Genomic DNA, 25448 nt, shown 5'->3' with positions numbered 1-25448 from the left:
GCGGGCAGGGCCGGTACAGACAGAGCGGAGGCAGCGCGGCCCTGGCGCGGCGACGCTGAGGGGAAGCCCGGGGGGACCCCCGGCCGCGTCCCGGCGGCGCTCAGACGTAGCCCGGCTTCACCGAGAGGCGGCGGCAGTTGGGGCAGCCGCGGGTCCCGTTGGTCTGCAGGCACCTGCAAGGGAAGGGGCGGTTGGCAGCGGGCTCTGCAGCCACCGTGGAGCGTGTAACACGGAAGGGGGCAGAGCCCCGACCCCCTCCCCGCTTCCCCCCCCCCGCTACAAGGGGAAGCAGCGCTGCTTTCCTGGGCTGCTGGGTACAGCAGAGCCCGCTGCCACCCCTCGAGTGTGATCCTGAGTTCAGTGTGTGTAGTGTGTTTTTAAATTGTTGATTTTTAGAACAAAGGTTCTGTCACACGTGTTATAGTTCTAAAATAAAAGTATGCACGGCTAATGTTTCTTTGGTGCCACCATCGCAGTAACAGACTGAATGCCTTATTCAGCTCCGTACAAAATCTACCTGAAAGAAAAGGGGGGTACTTAGGGCAAAAAGCCAAACTGCCCAAAGTCAATTGCCCAGGGGAAATTAAATGAAATAATCTGGGACTTCGGCTAAGTGCCTACAAGGCAAGGATGTGAGTGAACAATCATTTAGAGGATGGAAGTGGGATGGACATCAGGGCTAAATCTCATCCTTTAAGGCCATGATATTCAATGGGATCCTGTAGGACACAGTAGATGACAGAGCCTAAGGAACAACATCCATAGAAGTATCCTACTCTGGGCACAAACGGCCTCTGACTAATGTCATGGCAAGGATGTGTAGTACTTCCAGCTCATTACTTCAAGTGGAAGAAGTGGGAGCAAGGCAGGGCCTGGAGCTGGTTGTTCTTCTCCCCAATTGACTCTCCGCACATGCCACAGTACAGCTCCATCTCCTCCACACATTCATGGAACTTCACTACATGGTCACGCAATTCTCGCTGCTGCCCCTTTGTGCGATAGATCCTTTCACACAGGCAGTGGAGCTTCAGCAGGCCAAGCTGCACATGAAGGGTAGAAACAAGAAAAGTGAACAAGATGAAGACAGAGCGGTAGCAGAAGGACATGAGACTACTACAGCTCCATTGTCCAGCTAGAGAAAACATCAGCATAGCAAGCTGTCCAAGGGATAGGATCAGTCATAAGGACATTCGGTCTCTCAGCACTTCTTGACATTAACTGTACCCCCGCATCACGAAAGGGGAGAGCAGGTTTGAGGCACTCTGCAGCTTTTTCATCAAGATGGTGTTCCTGAACTATGCATGACATATGCTGCATTTCACTTTCCTCTGCCTCCAACCAGCACGCTGTTCAGCTCTTGCTCAGCCAACAATATTTTCCAAGAAGAGAACTCTAATCCTCCAGCTCTATGGCTGTTTCACACTCCATTTTTACTGCTTCCCACTCCCCTGTTTATCCCACTGTGATTCCTCCCTCGCTTTACAGACTTGCACATTGATGATAATCTGTGCTAATGCCCACAATTAAACACTTGACAACAAAACAAGTCAAGCATCAATTAATGATGCTTAATCATTAATATGGAGACGTTAATAAGCAATAACAAGTCTGGATACTTGAACGCTAGGCTTCTTAAACTGCCTGACAGAAGACTACAGATAGTGCTGAAGAGAAGCTACAGTATCCTACCTTGTTCCCTAGTCCCTCTGCCAGCTCCTGTGCCTTTTCAATGCTTTCCAGAGCCTGTGAACAGAAAGCACGCATCATCAATTCTCGGTCTGATATACCAGAAACACACTTCTATAAATACCCTGCCGGGAATTATTAAAAGAAAGAGGTAAAGAGGTACAGAGCAGAATTTGGATAAACAAGCATTCCTGCAACTCTGGAGACATAAGATGGCTGCCTGACAGATATACCCCCCCCAAAAAAAAAAAAAAAAAGTTTATCCATAAGAAAAGCTTATGATTTCTGAAAGACCACAATAATTGAAGAGCTACATTTCTGTTCCAGCCATAAACCACACAAAGAAGGAGTATGGTGTTGGCAGAGGCTGGTGTTTGTAAGCAGAGAGAACATAGACTTATTTAAGCTCAATCACACTGTCTTCAGGATTGGGATGAAGCACAAGCAAAGCAAGCCTTTTCCCCATCCTTCCCTACAGGCTCAATAATCTTTGGGCAACTCCAATTTCATCTGTACCTGAGGGAGAAGGGATCAGCACTATCAATATACCACGCTCCTCCATTTTTTTCCTGCTCTTCATATATCTGCTTTGTCCTACTTACACATAGTGCAGTGTAGGAGTGTACTGCTAGCACACTCTTTCAGTCTGAAGCAAAACGTTTAGCATAGCAGCTGTTATACCAAATGAGTCCCTACTGTCCCCTAGATGCCATAGTGATCCCCACTGTTCTGATAATCAGTCGCTGTTTCCCAGGACTATCAAGACCTGCTTTAGGTCCAAGAGGAAGAAGAGACCTCCCCTGAGACATAATATTGGTAATGAGGAACATCATCAAATTTGCACCCTATAATTTGGTATCACCACTATTCTAGGAGATGAGGACCAGCTGAGATGAAAGAATGCACCTAGAATGCAGAGGAGATGGCATTAGACCTGTGGTGGCAGCAACAGCCTAGGGTAAGGAACTCACAAAGGAGGGAGGTAGGAACTGAAGAGCAGCAGCGAGAACATAACTGAGAGCTGTGCCCAGGCAGAGTGACTGTGTAATGGAAAACCTGGAATTAATGACCGGGACTAAGAAATAAAGTGAAGCACATGAGGTGGAGGAAGAGGTGCTGAGAAGTCCAGGGGACTGTTTGTCTGAGACAGGAAAATGAAGACTGCACAAGAGTTTGGGCAAGCAGGCTGTGCCAACAGAAGGGGAGGAATTGGCATAGTATTGACTACATGCAATGACAGGAAACTGGGACTGACTGAGAAGATTGGGAGGTCGAAGAAGACTGGGACAAGAACAGGGAATCTGAAAGTGGAAATACTTAAGTATTGCCATACTTAATTCTCATATTGGAATGAGTAGCATGAAAAATGGAAACTGGGACTGGTAAAACTGAGGAACAGGCTTGGGAGAATATTCAGTGCTGTAACATTTGAGGAGGTCACGTTTGGGGCAAATGGGCATAAGGTCCCTGACCACCAGGGCAGACTTGCCTCTAACACCTGGAGCAGAATCCAAGCTTCATTCCATTCTTTTATGGGTTTGGTGAGATCAGGGCTCTGCAAAGCCCTCATCAGGGTCTCACAGGTGAGAACTGTCTACAAAGCCTTCATCAGGGTCTCATGTCTGCAAAGCCCTCACCAGGGTCTCACAGGTGAGAACTGTTTGTGATAGCAGAGGGTGGCAATGGCTAAAGGTGAGACCAGGGGATGTAGGGGTTAGATGAGTGTGCTGAATATTGACTTCTTTACGGGCCTACTTGCTGCGTCCTGTATCACAGGACACATATGAGATGTGAGGCTTGGAAGGGATTACACTAGGCAGTTATGTCCACAGTTTCTTCTTCCAATGCAAACGTAGCATTTAGTTTTTCACATTGCAAGGTGTATCTCACCCAGCTGATTTCCTACTGCAGGGAACTTGGATGCTGACAGCACCTTGAACTTGTCTTTTCTGACAGACACATACTGCTTTCCTTCTGAGATGCTTCATTTTACTTCATATACTTTGTGTCTCTCATGACTAATAAGAGTGAAACTTCAGCACATCTTGTAGTGGGTTTACGTGGCAAGGTTTTAGTAGCAGGGGGCCATAGGGGTGGCTTCTGTGAGAAGGATCTAGAAGCTGCCCCATGTTTGGTAAGGGCCCCACTGCTGACCAGAGCTGAGCCAATAAGTGATGTTGTTTTGCGCCTCTGTGAGAGCCTATTTAAGACAGGGAAAAAAAAACGCTGTGCCACACACAACAGCTGGGAGAGTGAGAGGAGTGAGGAACAGCCTTGAAGGCACCAAGGTCAGTGAAGAAGGAGGGGGAGAGGTGCTCCAGGTGCCGGAGCAGAAATCCCCTGCGGCCTGTGGTGAAGACCATGGTGAAGCAGGCTGTCCCCCTGCAGCCCGTGGAGTACCACGATGGAGCAGGGTTCCATGCTGCAGCCCATGGAGAAGACCACGGTGGAGCAGGTAGACCTGCACTGACGGAGGCTGCGGCCTGTGGAAGACCCCTGCTGGAGCAGATTCTGGGCCAGACCTGTAGCCCGTGGAGAGGAGCCCACGCAGGAGCAGGTGACCTGGCAGTTGCTGCTGCCCGTGGGGGATCCAGGTTGGAGCAGTTCGCTCCTGAGGGATGGACCCCATGGTACGGACCCATATCTGGAGCAGTTCTTGAAGAGCTGCTGCCTGTGGGCAGCCCACGCCAGATCAGTTCGGCAAGGACTGCATCCTGTGGGAGGGACCCCACAGCACAGAGGACAAGAGTGACCGAGAAGGAGCAGCGGAGAAGAAGCGCTATAGACTGACCGTAACCCCCATTCCCCTGCGCTGCGCAGGGGGAGGAGGTGGAAGAGGGTGGATGGGGGGGGAAGGTGCTTTTGGTTTCTTTCCTTTGTTTCTCACTTCTCTAGCTTGTTAGTATTAGGCAATAAATCTTACTATCTCCCTATGCTGAGTCTGTTTTGCCCATCACGATAATTACTGTGTGATCTCCTCATCCTTATCTCAACCCTTGAGCCCTTTTCATCGTATTTTCTCCCCGTTCCTCTTTCAGGAGGGGGAGTGAGAGTGTGGTTGTGGTGGAGCTCAGCCGCCCACCCGAGTAAAACCACCACACATCTACATCCAAAACAGCATCTTGATGTGTCACTGTAGAGGCACTGCAGATTGTTCATCACTAGTTCAAGACCAACTTCTGAGCATCTCCCTCTGCAGCCCACTAACATTCCTGCAGTGCAATCTGCAGCATTTAATACAGTCTGGTATTTAAGACACATACACTGCCTAAGTATTTTCAAAATAAGTAACTTCACCTCCTTGTACTATGTTGACCTGCTGTCTATTCCCAAATCATTTTCTGCTCTCATTTCTGTTTCACATCACGGTTTATATACCTTCAAATTTCCTCCAGGAATTTGATGCCACATTTATCTGCAGAGCACATGGTGGAGCTGTAGAGCTGTCTAAAAATCATCACTAACAATAAGGAGCTTAGTCGTATTGCTAAAAAGTAGGCAGTGGAATCTATTTCAGAGCGTAAGGATAAGCTGATTGCCTACAACGGCAGGAGACGACTTCCTTCCCCCAGTAACAGTTTCTCAGAGTAGTGTTTAAAGTCATCAGGACTGACTAATGAGACAGTTCTGTAAGACACCAAGCTGACTCAGAACGGATGTTCATACTGTTAGCAACAAATTCCTGGCTGAGGGACCATTCGGAGAAATGCAACTGTACAAGCAACAGCTCTACTGCACACTGATGGGCATTCAGCTCGGAAAATGACTGCTCTTATCTCATCTAAAAAACTTGTGTAAAAACAAGCTTGTAACTGACCTTGTCCAGCTCCTTCTGGATCATCCAGCACTTAGCCACTCCTAGCAGCACCTGGATCTGTCCCAGGCGGTTTCCAATCTCTGTCATGATGCTCATGGCAGAATCATACCGAGGAAAGGCTGTCTGCAGAAGCGGGGAGGAAAATGCATGTTGTGCTTTGGCCTGCTTTTTACACCCTCTTGCCATCCCCTATGTCCTTCCTGGCAGGAAAGAGCTGTACCTGCACATCTTTGCGACAGAGATGGATATCAGCAAAGCACAGCAGACACAGCGCTTGCAGAGGCCGGTCACCATGCTGAAGGGCAATCTTCATGGACTCCTGAAAGAAACAGTCTTTAGTCAGCAAGAGAGCTTGCTTCTGGTTCAGAACAGGGCTGCGCTGTGCTCCAGCCATTGAAGGGTCAGCTCCAGAGAAATGGCACAACGTTTTTAAAGGAACTACAATCGCATTCACACTCCCAACTAGGGGGACATTCATAGGCCCAAACTTGGAGGCACCCAGGGCTACTGAAACCACTCTAAACCACTAAAACTCTAAGACATGGAGGCAACATCAGTATCTAGTCAGGTGTGAATGCCATTGCATTTCTTCCTCTCAGTCCTGTCCTGTAGGCAAAATACCCTTGCTGAGACCTCTGATGCTCTGCATCTGCCTGCACCCTATACCTCACAGCAGTCCATGGCATCTGCCAAGCGCCCCAGCTTCCGATAGGCCACTGCCATGTGGTACTGGCTCATTGCACGGTACTTCAAGCTCCAGCCTGTCCCGTAATCATTCACCAGCTCCGCTGCTTTACATGGGAAGAATAAAGCTTTCTCGTAGTCCTGTAAGGCAGACAAACAGACAGAAGTAGGTACAGCAAAAGTAAAGAAAAAAATAAGGAGAAAAAAAGCAACCATTTTTGATTTACTAATGCTGCAACAGCTAGCTGGTTTTTGTACGCCTTTCTTCCCCTGCCTGTCCTCTTCTACACGCCTGGTTTTCTAAATTGACATGGATATCCAACTGTGGAAGGTGGAATTGCCATATGCTGAATTCATATTACTCCATGTGTTCAGGACACTGGAGAAATGACACAGCAAATGAATTTTATATATTGCACCATCAGCCTTACGCTGCCAGAATCATTTACCATCTTCTATAACTGAAGGGTGAAAACTCTGTTCTTGCATCAGCTCCACTTTCAGCATCTACATGGAGCCCTCATGTTCTCCATATGGCGAGTCAGGATCTCTGAGAGGCTGGTTATTCAGCATTGCAGGAAACAGGAACAAAAAATTCACAGCCCTACCAAACTGACAATAACTAATAAAAAAATATTTTAAGCATCTTTCTGCATTAAAAAGTTTTTAGAAAGAAATCTTATTTTACAATAAGTACATAAAACTATTAAAGATATCTAAACCATTCTCAAATGAGATATATGATGCTGCAAAAATGAAAAGCTTTTTTTTTTTTTTTTTATTCTCCAAGCTGCACAAAGGCAACCTCAACATTTTAGTTTCTGTTCTCTTTTTATTTCATACCTCAAAAGTACACAGTATAATATTTGCCTCTTTATTTTTGGCACTATGAGGGAAGTTTAATGAGAGTTTTCAACACTTTAGTTGGTGAGTCTTCCATTAGTGATAAAAAATCAAGACTTTTGTGAAACTATTTGTTGAGTTTGTGATATTAGTTAGAACTAGCAAATCACCCCATCCACAGTTCCTGCCTGGTTTTGTACATATAAATAGCTATTTGCCTGCAATAGTAGTAGAGCTAGAAAGAGAATCCATGAGTTCTGGCTGCCAGCCCTGTGCGCAGACAGTGCCTCCTCTGATGTGATCTTCTTTGAAGCTAAGTTTGATCTTTTCAATTCACAGCTGCTTCTGCTGTGCTATATAAGCATTCCACTAATCCTCCCATCCTTACTGCAAAGGGGAATACTCACTGATGATTTTATAAAGTAGAGATTTTAACTTGAAACACTCTCCCAGCGCTTCACTTTCTGTAGCAAACGTATAAGCTGAAATTCACACAATTTCCAATTCTTTCCATAATGAGTCAACCACCACCCCATCCTCCCATCCCTTAGGTTACTGCACCTTTATCTGGGCATAGAAGTTCCCGAGGCTACAGCAGACTCGACACTCCAGCATCTTGTCATCGTTGTTGTGTGCATAGCGTAAAGCTTTCTCAAAGCACTCCAAAGCCTTCTGGAAAACACTGAGGCCCAGGAATGCATTGCCCATGCTGAGGCTCACCTGGCCATTCAGCTGCAGGCTCACAGTGGTACCCTGCATGTTCAAGCATGTCTTACAGTAAGATATTGTTTTCTGGAATTCACAGAGTTTCTCATTGCTGCGAGCCAGGTTTAGGTAGCCCTCTGTAAGGTAATCTGGGTCTTCCAGCTCCCGTGCTGTGTCAATCTGTACCACTGCAAACTTCAAGTAGAAAAGTCAGTGTTTATAAAAGGCATATAATTTAAATAAATACAGCTCAAAGACCCACAGAGTAGCATCCTGCACTGGAGAAGTGGCTCATCTCTTGAGCAGCACAGCATGGACTGAGCTGCACTGTATAAACTGAGCAGTTATCCAGAGGTTTACAAGGCATAGGAGCAGTCTGAAGAAACCTCTCTCCACACTGCCTCTTGGACAAGGAAGATGAACTGGAATGGCAATAAGTGGGGAAAAAAAAAGTTAAACGGCCCTGAAGAGAAGCAGGTAAGGCAGAAAACATCTGACAATGCAGCTCATTTTTCTTTCACTTGGTTTATTTATTCTGCTTTCTCTGGAATGCTTAAGCTATTAAAGTACTCAAAGAAACTAAGCAAGCTTCTTCATTCATCAGTTTTATACAATCAAATTACGGTCGAGTTGTATTAATCATTTTTGTTCTATAACCCTCAGGATTCATTGCATACAGTTCTCTCAAATGATTTGAAGTCTTTTTCTTTTAGACCACAAGCTCTTCTGAGCAGGGACTCTCTTGTATGTTTTGTGATGAACCAAGCACACTGCTGGCTGGAATTAATGCCCGTAGCAAAGGTAAATATTTAGCAATTTTCTCCATATGTGTTTGCATTAGAGATTAGCAGTTAGATTTACAGGTAACTCCCAAAGGCACCAATTGCTTCACTTTTGCACACTGGCAACAGTTGATAATTTAAGCCACTAGAATATATTACATATTCCACAAAATAAAAAACAATCAATTTGTTTACGCTTGGGTATTTGTGTTCACCCCCTCCGTAACGCTTTAGGAAGGTTGTTGTGTGTATCCAGCAATGTGCACTAGCTTATGCTTTCCTGGATTCCCTTACCTTTGTATCAGTTCTTCATTACTTCCTGATAGTCACAGCCTCATTCCTTGGTGTGAAGTAATTTCTCTCTCCAAGAGATTGAGCATCATAACTCTTCTTAAATCCCAGTTAATTTCATGTGTTTAATTCACAGACCCCCTTTTTTCCTGTTATTTCCTCTCCCAGTGATTTATTGCTAAAGTTCTCCATCCTCTATCTTTGATCGTTTGCAGTGTAAAATCTTCAGTTTGACTGAAGCCATTTTCTTTCCTAACACTGGGAAGAACTAGAATTCACCTACTCTGATCCTGTTTTCTGTTCTCTTCTCAGGCAAGAAGTTACAGCTCGAGTGTTGTGGGCCCACTCATTTGCCTGTTTCTTGTTTCTGTGAAGCCTTCAGTATTTTTTCCAGGTAGCCACATCTTACTTTTTCGATTCTCTTTTCTCTAATCAGTCCATTGTTTCTGCCACCACTTAATCCCACATTGCTTCTCAGAATTTCTTGTTTTTTCTTCAAATGTTTTCCAAGTGTATTAATACCCCTCTTTCTTCTTCATGCTAAGCATCTGCTTTGTAGATAAGGCTTTGATATGTGCACAGGTTTACCCCCCCACACACACCTTCTAAACAGAGCTACCAAAAACTTTTCAATGAGATATGAGCACCCTCTTCACTTTTTATGCTAAATGTTGAATGATTACCAGTCTCTTAAGAGGCAGCCAAAACCATCAGGACAAGAATATCAAAGCCCTTTAGCAAGACCCTATTTCAGGCTGGGATAGTTTCTTAAGACTATTACAACATCCTCTTGTCTTTAGACTCCTGAGTCACTCTCCCAAACGCTGCCTGCTACTATATGTGCATCCTGTGACTTCTCAGATCCACTTGTCAGCTTCCTTTTGTTCACTTATTCAGAAGCTTTATCCTCATGTTCTTCAAGTGAAGCTTCAGCTTCTTTTTGCCAACCTTTCATCAAGCCCTATGTCCTTCTTTCTTCAACGCTATCCTGACAATAGGGCACACCTCTCAGACCCCTCCTGGAACCTTTCTCATCACCCTTCACCCCCCCATCAAAAAAAGCATCTCCATTCCCCTCTTAATCAGTCCCCATGCAAACAGTTACAGTAAAAAACAGTGTAAGATCTGTGTCAGATATCAAACAGCAGCTGAACAAGATAACAGACACCTCTTCTCAAGACTGACACTTTTTCTATAGAATCTATTTGGAGATCTCTTTTTACACTAATGCGTGCGCTATAAACAGTTTTTACAGTAAAAGAAAAATAAAGGCCATGTTTTCATGCCTTTTTGTGAAGCCTGATCATACGGTGTGCCTGTAAATGATGAATAAATCAAGAAAGGTCCCCATAATTATCTGTAGAACCTCATTAATCTGGGAATCCTGAGGGACTAGACCCAATGAAAAGCAGTACTCTGCGTACCTTGTGGGCTGGAGCTATTGGTCAACACAGTGAATAAGGCAGCCCACGATATGCACCCAGTAGCTGGTACATCTGACTATATGCAAAATGAAAGCCCTGATTTTACATTCTAATCTCCAGCCACTCTCCATAGTGGATGCGACACAATGGCATGCATTCATCTCCAGTTTGCCTTACCTTCAGCATATCTTTGTATCTGCCCATCTCTGCATGAGCAGTGATGAGGCAACCCAAAACCCGAAACCTGCCAGCAGGATCCGCAGACTTCTCCAAAACCCTCATCCAGACTTGCAGGGCCTTTTCGGTCTGATTAGACTGGTAAAGATGGAGTCCTTTTTCTATCTGTTGCTTTGTCTGGTCCTGACCCATCTCCCATACATTAAAAAGCCTCATATACTAACCTCTAAGGAGAGCAAAAAGGAAGTACCCGAGAGAGAACACAACATAAAATGCCCTAATACAGGAGGGCGGGTTGTGCGCTCAGAAAGCTTGGAGCCATAAAAGCCCAGCCATGTAACGGGGCTGGAGCTATGGTAAGCAATGGCAAGAAGTGGTTGTTCAGCACTGAAGGCAGAATCCCAAATCCATTAGGCAAACGTCTTGCTTGTTAAGACTCTGTCAATGCATTCGGCTGTCCAATCCCATAAACAAAGAGGAAAAACACAACAGGGAGAGAAAGAGAATAATCTCAAGCGACGGGAGTGAAACTCAATCTGAGCAGCCACTGCTGGGCCCCCCCATTGGCTACAGCTGCGCCTGCCAGTCTGGCTCACATGGCTCCCAGGAATGCTAGTCAGGCTTCCCAGCTCCCAAGGTCAGGGTGAGCCAACTGCCCACCCCAGCCCGCCAGTATGCGGCTTATAAATACCCCAGGCAGAGACAATCAGCTGAAGTCACAGGCATGTCTCAGTTCTCTTGCCTTTCTCCCTTGCCCTCCTCTTTTGCAAGCACTGGAGGGGCGGGCTAGCCTAGGAGGTAGCAGCCTCATCTAGGAATGTAGCTTTAGTAACAATACGTGTCTGAAGAAGTAGGGTATGATTTTAAAAGTTTCAGCATACACATTATGCTTGCAACAATGTGCCTGGTGCTTTGCCAGGCTCAAAATTCTGCCCCCCTCTTGAGGACCTAAGCTGGGAATGGGGACAGTTTCTGCGGCCAAGGGTCAGCTCTGTCACTGATTTGCTGCAAATATGCCACTGACTTGTTAACCTCTCCAGGAGAACAAGAAGCTAACCACACTGAAAAACTGTTCGTGACTGTTACTCACTGCCATCAGATACCTGCAACAGTCCTCCAGGAGTTTTCAATAGAAGTTGTCAAAGGTGCTGTTGAAGTTCTGCTTCCAGAACTTTCTGATCTTTAACGATGACTGATAATAACAACTGAAAGCAATACATTTCTGCATAAGAAAGATGCAAGCACATAAGAAGATTGTCAGCCCAATTATAAGATAGCTTTTAACTCGCCTACACATCTTTGAAAGAGTAAAGTTAGACTGGTTACTCTAGGAATCAAGTTTCATACCCCTATTGATCTGGTGCAATTTTAATGGGCTTAGTCTTTGTTCTGTATAGATTTACTCTGCCTTTCAGAAGAAGAGATACCTAACTTGGGGATTGGGGAGATGCATCAGAGAACTTTAACATTTTTCAGATACAGAAGTCCCAGACACCTGTTTGGGATCCTTTTACAAGCCAAATAGAAGAAATGGCAATTCAAAGTTTTAACAACAGACTCACATGCTGAAGCAGGCATGTCTCCAGCTACCTCCCTGCATCTACATGAATACGGTGCCCCAAGCAAAGGTAATGACTGACGGAATCCCAGTTGGACCATCTTGGTCTGGATCGTGGCTGCCTAAGGAAACACAAACAGCCAAGGGAGCCTTCCTGATACAATATCTTTAAGGAAAGTAGGACACACAATAATAAGGAGTCACAGCCCGCAGAGGTTTTACACCATAGCAGTCATCTTCTTGAGAGATTCCATCAACACCTTTATCCAAAATTTTCTCAGAAAAGTATTTTAAAAAGTATTTTAAATGGTAGAGGACTCTTGCTACAACCAGGCTGATTCTCTTTTGGGAGGTTTTGATATTTACATTACTTAATTTTGCATTGTTTTTCAGGGATGTAATGTGCTTGGTGAAGCTTCAGCATAGACTGTGTGCTCTCAAACTCTAGAAGTAGAAACTATGGAAAAACCTATAGAAGATGGAAGGAAACTAAAGCTGACACAGAGCTGGCTCATGTGCCAAGATCACTTCAGCAGCACTGTTAGACATCTATTCACCATATATTTTAGGACTTCATTAGAAGTCTGATTTGGAATACAAAAAACCTTCTTTCCAGCAGTGATTTTTATATGCCCATCTGGAGGTGAGTGGCACGATGGACACATGATACAGAAGGCTGATCCCCATGGAAAGCAGTGATAACGGTGAGGCCATCGGTTTTCGGGACTTGGAGAAACTGAAGTTAAGAGGGCCAGAGACAGGAGATATTGCAGTTGACAGCATGAAAGAATGAAGCCAGGCAGGACTCAAGAAGAGGGAAATAAAAAAGAAGTCACAATTCTTTGCTGGAGCAGACCATTTTGTAAAATTACCTTCCACAAGTAGCCTGTCTGTACCTTAACTCATCCTGATACCTTTGGAACACTTCACTTCGTCCATAACGCTGCTCTTATATCCGATGAGGAAAGGTCAAAGTGGAAAGGAGATGCCTTGCAGTCTGCCAAAGCCATTCTAGCAGGTAGATGATCTGTCCTGCATTTTCTTGATTGCACTGTACTTCCTTGCTTTTGAGTTGCTTGCTATTCTCCTCTGAAACGCTGCTTAGTTTCTTAAGAATCCACTCACAACTAGTCTGCCAAGATGAAAATTTAACCTAGTAAATTAAGGGCTAGAACTGTCAAGCTCAAACTGGTCACTTTCAAAAAACAGAAACATACTCTGATATGGAACACACCACTTTGAGCCCAATGAGGCTGCCTAAATATGGAGGGGTAAATGGGTAGCATCACCAAGACACTAACTGAGAAATTAACAGCAGTGGTCAGTCTGTGGCTCAAGATTGGTCTAGTTTATAAATGATAAAAGTACAGCTTCTACATTAAATGATCAACAGTTTTCCTCGGGAACTACAAATAGGTAAGCCTGTGAGGTGCAAGGAAACGCTAAATTGGGGAATCTCACCTGTCACGCTGTGGAGCTATAGTCATACACACGGTCACTTTCTCAGAGTGACCACACTGAGCTGCTTGTCTCCTTCCCCACTGCTCTTCATAATGTATCCCCTGTGGCTCCTGGCCATATGAAGACAGCAGAACATGGCTGGTAAAGTCAGGAAGATTGGAGCCTGGAGTTAAAACAAGTAGTGAAAGCTGGAGGAGGATGTGAGAGGAAAACAATTTTGCCTAAACATTCAACATCAGGACTTAATCTACAGGTTTGTGTTTTCATGTTGATGAACTTAAGAACCCATGTGAAATGCTAGTGATTTTCAGAAATTAATACACTGGCTCTTATTTGTAGTTTAATACATCTAAGTATTGATGGATCTCAGTTTCATAAGATATAATGGACGAAGTTGCTAACTGACTGTGTGAGATGACGCTAGCCAACTTTGCTGCACAAGCAGGAATCTTCCATCCCAGCTAAGCAAACCACTTCTCCGATTCAATTGTTTGTTTCCATCTTTCACCTCAGACATATCTGAGCTGAAATCTCTCCAGCCCCCCTTCTCAACAGCTGCAAATTAAAATGAGTGATCCCAGCACACTATGCAACAGGTGGCTCAGCGCCTTGCTTCGCAATTGGTGCACTGCAGAGAACGGAATGCAGCACTGAATCCTGATGCTTGCAAGTGCTCTCAGATTTATTATCATGTAGGAAGTAATGGGGTGAAACAAAGTCTACCAGATAACAGAGAAAAAGGACATGGAAGAGGAACATAGCCGACCTGAAAGTGCTTGCAGTCTGAGGTGGAAGTCAGAAGGAAAAGCATTATTGAATTGTAGGATTTTTCACAAATGTGGCAGAGTCACATTTGTGGTACTTTCCCTCTCAGAGGGGCAATATTAACATCAAACTCACTCAAGTTTTTAAGTGAATTATACTCTGACTACAGCAATTATTTATCTTTAGACAACTCAAAAAAATAATGTATTTTAGTTCTAAGAGCAAAGCAGGTTAACTTTAGCTTATCACAAAACCTGAGCTAGTAAGTCTTGAGGTGTTAAAAAACCCCAACAGGTTTTATGAAAATTCCAATTGCTTTGGATTTCTCTGTGTATTATTTCCAGGACCAGGAGCACTGGGAACTGCAGATACCTTCACCTTGCAGAACCAAGATAGGCTCAGCAAGCTGGGTCTTGTTTGGAGTAAGGAGGCAGTGGGAGTGGAAGGTATGGTGCTTGTAGGAGAGGTATGAGTTGATTTCTCCAAGAGTGCTTATCTAATCCCACACACCACCACGCGCCCATGCTGTTCTTATATAGCTCAAGTTTGGCGTTATGCTGAAGTTCATCAGCCCTTGACACATAATGAAGCACATGGCATGCACAGGCAAATGGCTACCCAGCACCACTTCTGTGAGGCCGCAGATATATCTACAGGCCACTCCTCAGTGTATCACGTTTGCATTATCCAAGATTTTTAGGACTTGACTAGAAAATGATACAAATTGAGGCTACACAAACAAAACCTTTATCATTTATACTCAAGGTAGCTGATCTACATGGAAGGCTATTTTGTGCATCTAGAATAGGTAACATTGGACCATGAAAATTTTTGTAGCTCACGGCTACAAAACTGGAAGACAGTTCTCTCATCTCTCTTCAGCTTCCCACACCTGTACCCAAAAAAGAACCTCAAGTTCAAGACACAAACACAACACACAAGGACTCTTCTCAAACAGTTTAATAGCAAATAAACAAAGGAAGGTACCACACTTGGCATATACAAAATGACTTGTTGTCGGTGTGTCTGTGCAATTAAAACAGCTTTAAGTTGCCCTTTGGGACAAAAAGAAAAAAAAACACACACACAAAAGGAAGAAAATTCCTTTAACACATACTCGCTCGTTCCAAACTTGTAACAAATCTTTTCATTTTAAATCCACTACACAAACTCTGCGATCAGATCAGAAAAGCAACATGTGCTCCTCTACTTTTGAAACCATTAAAGTAAAATCCGTAATTCTCTACAGAGTACAACACAATTTCACACAAAAAGACATTTTGTTTTGCAAATCAAAACAAGGAAAAAGGAACAGCTCAAACAAGGTAAAGAAAAGCATTTCTACGACTGAACCACGACTTCGAGTTGATTAAATTCCGTTACTGCAGAACAGACTCTACATTTGGTCATAGTGGCAATTTGTTTTCTCATCACATTGTGAATCACTTTACATTGTTTTCTAGTAGAAAAGGCAAAAAACTGTACAAAACCCCTAGTGTTAAATACAATGTTTGTACCAATAAAAAAGCCCACAGGTTTGTCTCCAAAATGTAAATTTTCTTTTTAAATTATTCACAAAAAGCAGCCAAAAATCAGAAAGGCAGCTGCTGCTCCACTGTCTCAAATCCATTAAAACCACCACAGAACAATTAAAACAACCAAAGGAAGAAAAGGAAATAAGAAAGGAAAGAAACATCCAACGTTTGGCATTTTGGTTTTCTTCGGATATTTTTCCACAGGTTTCCCCAGAGTTCCTTATGGAACCAAATGCGCACGTACAGAAATGTATTGGCAGTTACTCAATACACTGCAGGGTATCAGTGCCCCCCAGTGACACCCAGCCCTGTGCAATCAGACTGTGGGAATGACAGCAGCCAGCCCACAACCCTACCTCCAAAATAAACAAGCCTCTATCCTTTTCTCACCCAGCCTCACACTTCACTCCCAGGTATATGTACCATATCCAAAAATTGTTCTGTCTCAAGCAGATTAGGGACTTTCTACGCAAATCTAACCAGTATCTATTGAGAATATAGAGTACCCTCAGCCAACTCAGGAGTAGGGTAGGAGGATAAATCCTTTCGCATCTTCATTATCCCAAACACTGGACAAAAGTAAGATTTCTATACAATCAAACAATTCATTTTCTCAGCAAACCCCTTTCTCCTGGGATTTCACTTCACGTTATTTTATACTGTTAAGATACCTAAACTAGCTCACTTTGCCTTCCAACTGAAACTTCATCACAGCGCACACTCTTCAGGTGCCTTCATCTAGAAGCTACGTCCCAGTTTCTACCTGTGCAGATCGTATGTAGGGTAGGGGGAAGCCTGCCACACAAAATGCAGTAACCTGTTCTCTTTCATCCTGCAAGCTAGAAAAAACTGCTTAGCTCATTACCCAATTAAAAACTAAACAAAAACTAAAAAATCTCCGTAGAGATTCCCCAGCTAAGGCCCTTGAGAAGAGAGCTGGGGATGGTACCCTGTTCAGGTAACAGCTTCAGAGGCTGTTGTATTGTGCTTGTCACTTGGGAAAAGAGCCAGCAGTTGTATGACCAGGTTTAAAAATGCTTTCTCTAGAAGATTTCAAACACTTTATTTCAAGAGCTACCCTAGATCCTTCCAGGATCCTGCCACCAAGGTCTGATTGATGGTATTAAGCTGGGGCTGGACTTCACAAAAATGTGCCCTGATTTATACAAAATGCTAGTAAAGAGTGTTTCAAAGGAGTCCTAGCTTCAGAGAGCTTTAGAAACAGAAATACTGTGAAGTTCCCCCACCTTCCTGCTTCCCAGCTCTCCCCTTCCACCAAAACTCCTACTACAGGAACAATTCAACCAAGCCCTCAGGAATCTGTGACAGCACTGGAGATGAAACAAGGTCCAGGTGCTCTGTCAGGCAGACAGTCTAAGTGCACAGGTAGATGCCCTCAGGTGGCTTCTGATCAGATATTTGCCATACCAAAAACACCAATTTAAAAGGATACCTTTGAAACCCGTTAAATTGCTCAGTTTTTGCACAAACTATAGAAAACAGAGAGGTGAAGGTGATATATACGAGGGTGTGAAGAAAACAGCAGGAAACATGCAAAACATTTCTGGGCACTATCTCAGTTTGAAAGAATAAAACGAAAACATCACATTTTGCTGAGGAGATTGTAGTTACGAAAAAAACAAGCATGCTGGGGCTTAACAAAATACAACATCAACTTTGATCTAATTTTCACTGCAGACTGATAATCACACAGGGAAGCGGGGGAAAAATAAAATTAAAAAAATCAGTAAATGCCAGGGCAAAAATGTAGCTACAATCAGAAGAAAATGTATTTCAAGTGTTTTCTGCTGATGCCACTCAAGTCACAAGTTTGAACTCATAAAAACACATGCTGTCTCCTCAAGCACAGAAACCAGATCAGCAAAATGTGACTAGGAAGTCTCCTGAAAGATTGAGTCACACCACATAATTGACTTTTTCTTCAAAACTGTGTTTTTAAAACTAAGCACACAGAAAAAACTAAGCCTAGAAAGTGATTGGCTGTATGTTCACAGAAATACAAATACTCCACAAGGTATGCTAGCAAGGCTGCTCTGAAGACAATTACAAAGAATCAGATTCACAAAATCAAGTGGTTATCTTACGAAGGTCTAGAAAAATAGAAATTCTTTTATATTCAAATGCAAGTTTAAATATTCCCCCTTCAGCAGTCTTTCTAGCAAAACCAATTTGGCAGCACAAAAAAAAAAAAAACAAAGAAAGAAACAAACATAATAAAAATACACATCAGCATCAAAAGTCAACACAAGGTCAAAGGTGAGAGTTCAAGCATCAGAGAAGCTGAAGAGACAAGGATTTGGACGATGTACTTGAACGCCACATCGACATGCTTTAGGCACAACGATGAACAAACGGCAGGAATCTAGAAAAAAAACAAACCAGAAAGAGGGAGACCCACTGAGTTACACAGAGCAGTACATCCAAACGAGGAGAGAGAGAACAAGAATGGGCACTGTACAATGAGACCTCCTGGGGAAGGGAGTTGACAGGGAAGGGCAGCACATGCCAACGATGGACAAGTAAAAGTCAAAGTACATGAAGGACACCAAGTAAACATCAAACTGCCAGAAACTAAATGGAAGCAGAGACCTCAATTTCCCTCAACATCCAGTCTGTGGAGCACTCCACAGCCAAGTGACATGTTGACTAGCATGCATTCACCTTGTCCCGTGCCCAGTGTCTCTATTAGCTCTGTTTAAGAGAATAACAGAGCAAGCACTCTCCCCAGGAGACTGACTCCAAAAATATGGCTCCAGGGCTCACGTTTGCCCACAGAGATTGAGACAAGACAGGACACAAGGGATTCACAGGTGGTTTGACAGCTGAGACTTTTCCAGCATCCTAACATGGTAAGTTCTTAGGCAGTGGCAGCCCAGGAAATCCATGTTCTTTCCTTCAGCTACAGTCCCTTCTCATTCCCTAGGAGCCCATGAAACTGGGGTTAGGTGGTTTGGAACAGGGGGAAAAAAAAGATTACACAAGACATAAGTGGAACCAAAAACCCTACATATTAGAAAAGAATTCCTTAAGACTTGACTGCAAGTTAAGACTTGTCCTAGCTGAGCACTTTTCATATCGTTAGACCTGCACAGGGATTTTCCTCTCCCAACCTTTATATAAACAGCCTCCAGCTCCCTGACTTTGTGAGGAGGGGATTCTGGGCTCTGAGAAGCTCTACAGTCACTGTTGCCAGTTTGATGAGTAGAAAAATGCATTTCCTGAAGCTTTCACAAAGTTTATAAATACATTAATTCTTATATTATGTGATACAACTTTGCTTCCTCCCCTCAGCCTCTGAACTGCAAAACAGAAGAAACATTTTGGGAAGAATGTGGGAGGCAGGGGAGAGAAAAGGTTTTTCTTCACCCCCGTCCCTGGAACTCCACTTTCTCTCGTTTGCTGCCTTACATTTTCAGCACCCCTCAAAGCTACAGGTTACAGACTAATGCAAGATGAGACTTTCATATAGCATTTATAGCACGATTGAAAATATAAAGCATTGCATTCTAGTGCCAGAGCAAAAAGTAGCATGTAACCCACTAAACCTGCAAAACTTACCAGAAATGCTAAAATAAAATTTCTCTTTGTACTTTCCAATTTAGAGAAAGGACTTGATATGGAGTTTAAACCAACCACAGCAGAGTACAATGCAGCTCTTGCAGTTATTTCTGTAGTTCTAGAAATACTCTAGATAATTTGCAGACAGCTGTGAGGTTTCAGTCCTAAACCACAAAGGCAAATGCATCATGAACTCTGAGGCATGAGAACAAATAAAAGGCATGAAATCAAGTGACATCTAGCATGCATCATAGGAATTGTGTGTGCAATTTCTTTAGGCTTTTTGGATAGATTAAGTATTTCACTCAGCAATTTTGAGGGGAAAGTCCAAGATTCATTAAAGCTATTAGGAAGGACTGGCCTACAACAGCAGAGCCAAGAGAAGCTGAATGAGAACTGAATGACTTAGGGAAAGTTATTTAATTTTGTCCTTGTTTTATTCTCGCAATTGTGATAATGTAATGCAACTACTCAGCATTCTGTATGTTATACTTTGTGGTAAGCCTGCGCAGGGATGTATCCTTACGTTTAAGTGTTTGCAACAAGCAGCTCTCAAAGCATTTTACTTGTTCATAGCTGCACCCTTCAACTGCAATTTGCTTTATTCAAGTTGCTTTTAGGTGCTTCCAAATGAAACAGCTAGAACAGTTCTATAACTAGATGGATTTTGCTTGGCTGTCCTTCCCTAACTCTCAACTATTAACAAGAAACATTTTAGTTAATTGTATGATACAAGAAGAACCTATCACTCCTAACTTATTATTTAGGTGTAAAGCTTTTTCCTTGTAGAGTTCTGTGTTGCTAGGAATTTTTGAGGCATCTGTTTTCCAGACGATAGAGCCCACAGCTAGTAAACTGTTTCATCACTAAAATACAAGAATAAATTCATCAACATCTCATACTTCTGAGAAATTCTAATTCTCATTCTGCTTAGGCTTTAAATTTAATGACTATGTATCAAAGGCATTTTCTAAAAATGCAAGTTTTGTACAATTGAGGGGGAAAAAAAGTTAGAGGGAGATATCTTATTTTGGACTGTTGATTATCTAGGGGGCTGAAGAATCTATGAGTTTGTTTGCTATAGTACCAGATAGATACTAAGCAACATTAGACTAAGATTTCAATTGTTCATAATACTTTCATCTTATTACGGTATATCTAGTAAAATCAAAGGTCTTCTGAGACAAATCTATGAAATATACCAGCATTTCCATCTTGCTTCTAGAAAATACTTAAGTACTTCCTTGTCACACACATAACATGTAATTCTATTTTATCAGACATCTTACTAGCTTTTGTTGTAGAAAATTCAGACTCTTTGGTTTGAGTTTCCAGAATGTTTTGCCCACGGGGCTAGTTAAGCCAATCCCTCTGCAGTTTATCTGAACTCACCCAACTCCTTTTGTACAATCCAGGAAATAAAGCATTTGGCACAAGAACAGATTATAATACAGAAACCTATCTGATTATAATTTCCAATATTAAAATACTGAGGGGAGAGTCAAGTTTGCCTCAAATGGTTTTGCTACTTCCGTTTCTTGTTCCTTTATAACATTCCTTCCAGTCTCATGGTTCCTAACCTATACTAGCACACTTTTAAAATTATTATTACATTGTCGTTCTGCAGGCAATTTCCTCATCAGGATTATTTCTAAGCATTACTCAAAGAATTTTGGTAGATTCCTTTACACCAGCTGCTCATCAGAACCAACTCATTTGTTTTGGGCAGTTTACCCCATGAGGTCCCAAGAGCTGACTGATTTGCTTTGTGCTTGAATAAGAGCATGAAGGAATTAAAAATAGGAAAAAAATAAAATGAATCCTCAAGCCCCCCCAAATCCTAGACTTTCCTGACAATGAATGAGAAAGAAAACTGGAAGCCAAGAGGAACATAAATCTCTATAGTCAGCAGCAGCCACCAAACAGACACAGGAATGTTGACTTTATCTGATCAGTTGTTAACAGAAAAAATCTGCCCAAATCACAAACTTGATACATTTATTAACTTTGGCAACATATACATTGATACACCAAAAAAAGGGAAATCTCAAACAAATACAGAAAAAGGGCAACATCTTCAGCTGGTGAAAATTGATGCAGCTCTACTGAAGAAAGCAGAACTGCATTGATTCAAACCATCTGAGGATCACATCTTTTAGAATTTAAGCTGCATAGATATTTTGTTTCTTTTCTTTTTGGCAATACTTATAATACAGTTACGCCAGTAAGGCACAAGAGCTAGCCCAAGTTAGGTGTCTAAGGTGGTTATGTCTAGGAGGAGTCACTGACCAAACTAAGCCACATCGTCAACTGGTGAATCTCCTGAAGTCAACAGGAGTTGCACCTATTTGCAACAATGCCAAGCTTGATCTGTAAGTCACAGTACTGAGGACACGCTATAGGATGCAGAAGCTAAAATGTCTAATTTTGGACAACTGAAATGACTACTAAAGAGGTCAGAGCATCAGGTTAAAAGAAAAACAGGAAAAAGTTCTCAGCACAGTGGGGTAGGGCGCAAAGAAGGTAAGAGTGACTGTAGAGACCCCAGAGCACAGTGCTCTCCTCCACTGGTTCACAGCGTTCATCTTCCCCATTTGGCAGTTGTCGGGCTGCAAACAGGCCACTGAAAATCAGTAGTTTCAATCATGCACATTATTATGTGTGTAAAACAATCACATTCAGGATTCTACAAAACCCTGGCCTTTTTTTTTTTTCCAGTGAAATAATTTAGGTAATAAATATTCTCCACCCTGGAGCGGTATAAAACTCTATAAAAATAGAAACAACATTCTTGGTTACAGCAGGTTGCACCTGGAGCAGCTGCTCCCAACTATTTTTTTCTATTTTTTTTCTTATTTTTTTTGAAAAGTATATTATTTATAAAAAATCCCATTATCACCCTGGAGGCCTTCACACTCCAACACTCTTCTCAGAAAACCAGGACACATCTTTCCCATCGTGCAGAATTCAAGTGTACATGGTTCACTTAAGTGTTTACGTTACTAGAGAGATCCAAATAATTAACATTGAAGGGTACCACATGCCAGCATAACTGGGAAATTTGGCAATCTGGCCTTTGAACCTTTGCCACCACAAAATGATCTGTGTTAATACTGACAGATTTACCTGTCTGCCATCAGTATGGACAGGCATCAACTGTTTGATTTTCAATTTAACAATGGAAAGGGCTCTTCTTGGATGCTATGGGTCAGGCCTTCTACTTCTAAGGTTTGAGATCCCTGGGAATGCATGACATTCCCAACAGACGACCACGCGTGGGTGCACAAATTCTGAACATGATCTCAGTCAGGTTTGATGGGTTTAGTGCTCCTCCTGCTGGAGCAGAACAGACAGTCCAAACCCTATGTCTGACTCCACACACATTATTTAGCAGCTGGCTCCCAGACAGCAGTGTTTGTTAGCTTATGCCCTGGGAAACAGCATCAACAACTGGGAATACAAAGGAAACAAGGAAGAGGAGAAAATATGAGGTAAATTGAAATTCTGTTAGACACACAGAAATTGTAAACTTCCTCTTGTGACAGAGGTGGATTTTAATGGTTATAACATGGGACTCTACTGATTTCTTAAAACAACTCAGGCCAGAGTGTCAAAAGTCCTCTGAGTCCCCTAAAACCAGTGTATGAGGCCCTTAGCAATGCACTAGAAATTTCAGAAGTGTGCAAAAAAAAAAAAAGTGTGTTAATTGAAGGGTTGTGTTCAATTTTCCTTCAGTATAAAAGATAACAGTACCAAAATGCAGAACAAGACAATGTCTCAATGCTCTGCTCTGGTTCCACAGCCTGGGTATTAGCCCTGTTTAGCACTGGTACACACCACCTTAAAGGAAAACTGCAGTATAAAGAAATACCTAACTACTAGACTAATTCACTGCACAAATTAGTTGCTTTTTCTTTTAAATAGGCAATTATCTTTGCAACAGAAAGACTGAGAAAGCAAATCCTGTAAGAACACGTATGAAGCAGGAGCCTCAAGAGTTGTTTCAGGGTAACTCTGGGCTTTGTATCTCAATTTAAGTCATTTTAATAGAGAAACAAACAGCACGTATTATGCTTATCAGAATGAATTCCAAGTAATATTCTGCAAAAAGGACATTACCCCACAGAAATGGAGAATGCAATGAACTGTTAGGAAAAAAAAATGGCAAAAAAATCTGCAGGTTATCAGGGATTAAAAGTTTCCTGTTTCCAGCCCCAGATGTATTTATCTAGACTCTCTAACCTATGTCGCTCTAAACTTAGCTAATTATAAAAGATAAGTTTTCTTAAATATGGAGAAATTCACTGCATCTCATTAATATTCAACTGTAAATAGTGAAGTTTTCTGGGCAGAGACAATAACTAATAATTTTATAAAGTGCTGTGTACATTCACAGTGCTACATACACACTACTTTATATACAACAAAACAAACAAAAACACTGCAGTTTTCCTTTGGCTTGTTAATGTGTTCACCCTTCCAACCTGTCTCCTGCTTTAGAGATGATTTATTAATTCCCCACCATGGCATACAGTTAAGGAAGCATAAAAGAGTGGGTGTGGCATGACAGAGGCTATCTGGAGTTGGTTCTTTGCTCACCCAAACTTGGATGGACTAAGTTCTCCTTCCCCATCTTTGTTTCCATCAGCTGTTCAGTGTTATTTCTGCTTTCCCCTCTCCTCTCCCTATGGCAGTGTGGTGTCAGTTCTGCTTCCCCTTCTCTTCTCTACCCCAAGGCAGTGTGGTGTCAGTTTCCGCGGCTCCCTTTAACCTTACCTCCCGACCCCCAAGGAGCTGGCATTGGTCCTTCTCAACACACACTGGTTACAAACACAGCAAACTTCAAATAAGGGAAAAAAAAAAAAAACCTCAGCGATATGGCACCTAAACTCCAAAGTAAAACACTGGAAACAAAAGCACAAACTTGTCCTCCATTCGAAGCAGGATTCTCAGCAGAGGCTGCAGCCGAGTCTTCAGGGGAAGATGTGCCAGATAGAACGGCATGGATCAGCTTCCAGGACTGTAAAAACACAGCCTTAGGGCTTCGAATCACTAAGTGCGCTCTTCTCCAACTTACCAGAAGATCCTTCTCACTCCAGTCCCGGAGGGGAGGGGCGCTCAGTATGGCTTGCTGTCATTCTTAGAGCGCTTGAGCTGTACTTTCAGACGCTTCATGCCAATCTGAAAGCCGTTCATTGACTGAATGGCAGCCTGTGCAGAGACAGGATTGTCGTAACTTACAAAACCTGAAGAAAAGGAAATACATTATTATAGCATGCCAAAGTTGTAGAACAGCTACTCACAAGGTATGAGAAGCTTGCATGAAATGCAATTTACAAGAGCTCACAACTGTTTAGTACGAAGTTTTTATGAATACTCTAAGGGCTCTCAGACAAAGCTTTGTTTTCTGATGTATGGAACTTCGATCAAAAGATAAACACAACTCAGGAAATTGAAATAATACTTTTTGTCTTCCAACAGGAAAAAAGAGTGCTGATATTTGTTCTGTAACATCCTACAGCTGTGAAAAAACAAAACCTGGAAAATGTTAATCTATATACGAAAGTTCAGTAAAGATACAAGACTGAAAGCACCGTCACATGCAAGTGGAACTTAAGGGACATGGTTTAGTGGTGGACTTGGTAGTATTAAGGCCGTGGTTGGACTTGATCTTAAGGATCTTTTCCAACCTAAATGATTCTATGATCTTGGCATTATAGGGGTAGGTTTGTTTGGAGTGAAGTAGCTGTTAAGGCAGCATGGTACTTGTACCAAAGATTAAGTTTTTGTCTTATGAAAAGTTGTGTATCATTCCAGGAGAAGAGTATCCTCAAAATTAAGTTCCCAAGGTTTTTGAAGAAACCTACTACTTTAAATAACTCTAGTCAATGGTTGGTATCACTGCCTGGAGAGATCATTCCATACGCAGGTGTTACAGCCTGATGCTCAGCATATTTTTTGTTGTCTTCTTTGTTTTGTTTTCACAAGGCAAAAGCTTGTCCACATCTTTTAGACCATCAAAATATTAAAAAACCACATGGTATTATGTAGGCACAATACTATGGAAACCATGAAGACTCATCTCTCCTTTTCACAGCCAGGAGAGCTTACAGCACTACAAAAATGCTACAACTGCTCTTT

At 42.6% G+C, this 25448-nt stretch overlaps 2 protein-coding genes across 25 annotated transcripts in view; both read right to left on the bottom strand.

The window, feature by feature from the left end:
• Positions 1-23: 23 nt before the first annotated feature.
• On the bottom strand, positions 24-12209 carry RAPSN (receptor associated protein of the synapse). 2 transcript variants are annotated; one of them, XM_040558044.1, is made up of 8 exons: positions 11500-12209; positions 7592-7930; positions 6170-6328; positions 5724-5822; positions 5504-5626; positions 1690-1743; positions 841-1040; positions 24-173 (listed from the first exon to the last, which is right to left on the bottom strand). In XM_040558044.1, the coding sequence occupies exons 1-8, from the start codon at positions 11503-11505 to the stop codon at positions 101-103; spliced, it is 1053 nt and encodes a 350-aa protein (XP_040413978.1). In that variant the 5' UTR covers positions 11506-12209; the 3' UTR covers positions 24-100. The 2 variants fall into 2 exon arrangements, with proteins under 2 accessions (XP_040413978.1, XP_040413977.1); XM_040558043.1 differs by lacking the exon at positions 11500-12209 and adding an exon at positions 10410-11474.
• A 2929-nt stretch (positions 12210-15138) lies between these two features.
• The window catches only part of CELF1 (CUGBP Elav-like family member 1), a 57902-nt gene continuing 47592 nt past the window's right edge, over positions 15139-25448 (bottom strand). For 17 of the 23 annotated variants that reach the window (XM_040558015.1, XM_040558011.1, XM_040558012.1 and 14 more), the window contains exon 14: positions 15139-24553. In XM_040558015.1, coding sequence (XP_040413949.1) covers positions 24426-24553 — 128 coding nt within the window. In that variant the 3' untranslated portion in view covers positions 15139-24425. The remainder of the gene's footprint in view (positions 24554-25448) is intronic. The other 6 variants (XM_040558010.1, XM_040558014.1, XM_040558018.1 and 3 more) reach the window with 1 other exon arrangement.

Source organism: Cygnus olor, chromosome 5, assembly GCF_009769625.2.
Source record: "Cygnus olor isolate bCygOlo1 chromosome 5, bCygOlo1.pri.v2, whole genome shotgun sequence".
NCBI classification, from domain to species: Eukaryota; Metazoa; Chordata; class Aves; order Anseriformes; family Anatidae; genus Cygnus; species Cygnus olor.
This window is presented reverse-complemented; position numbering and strand designations above follow the sequence as displayed.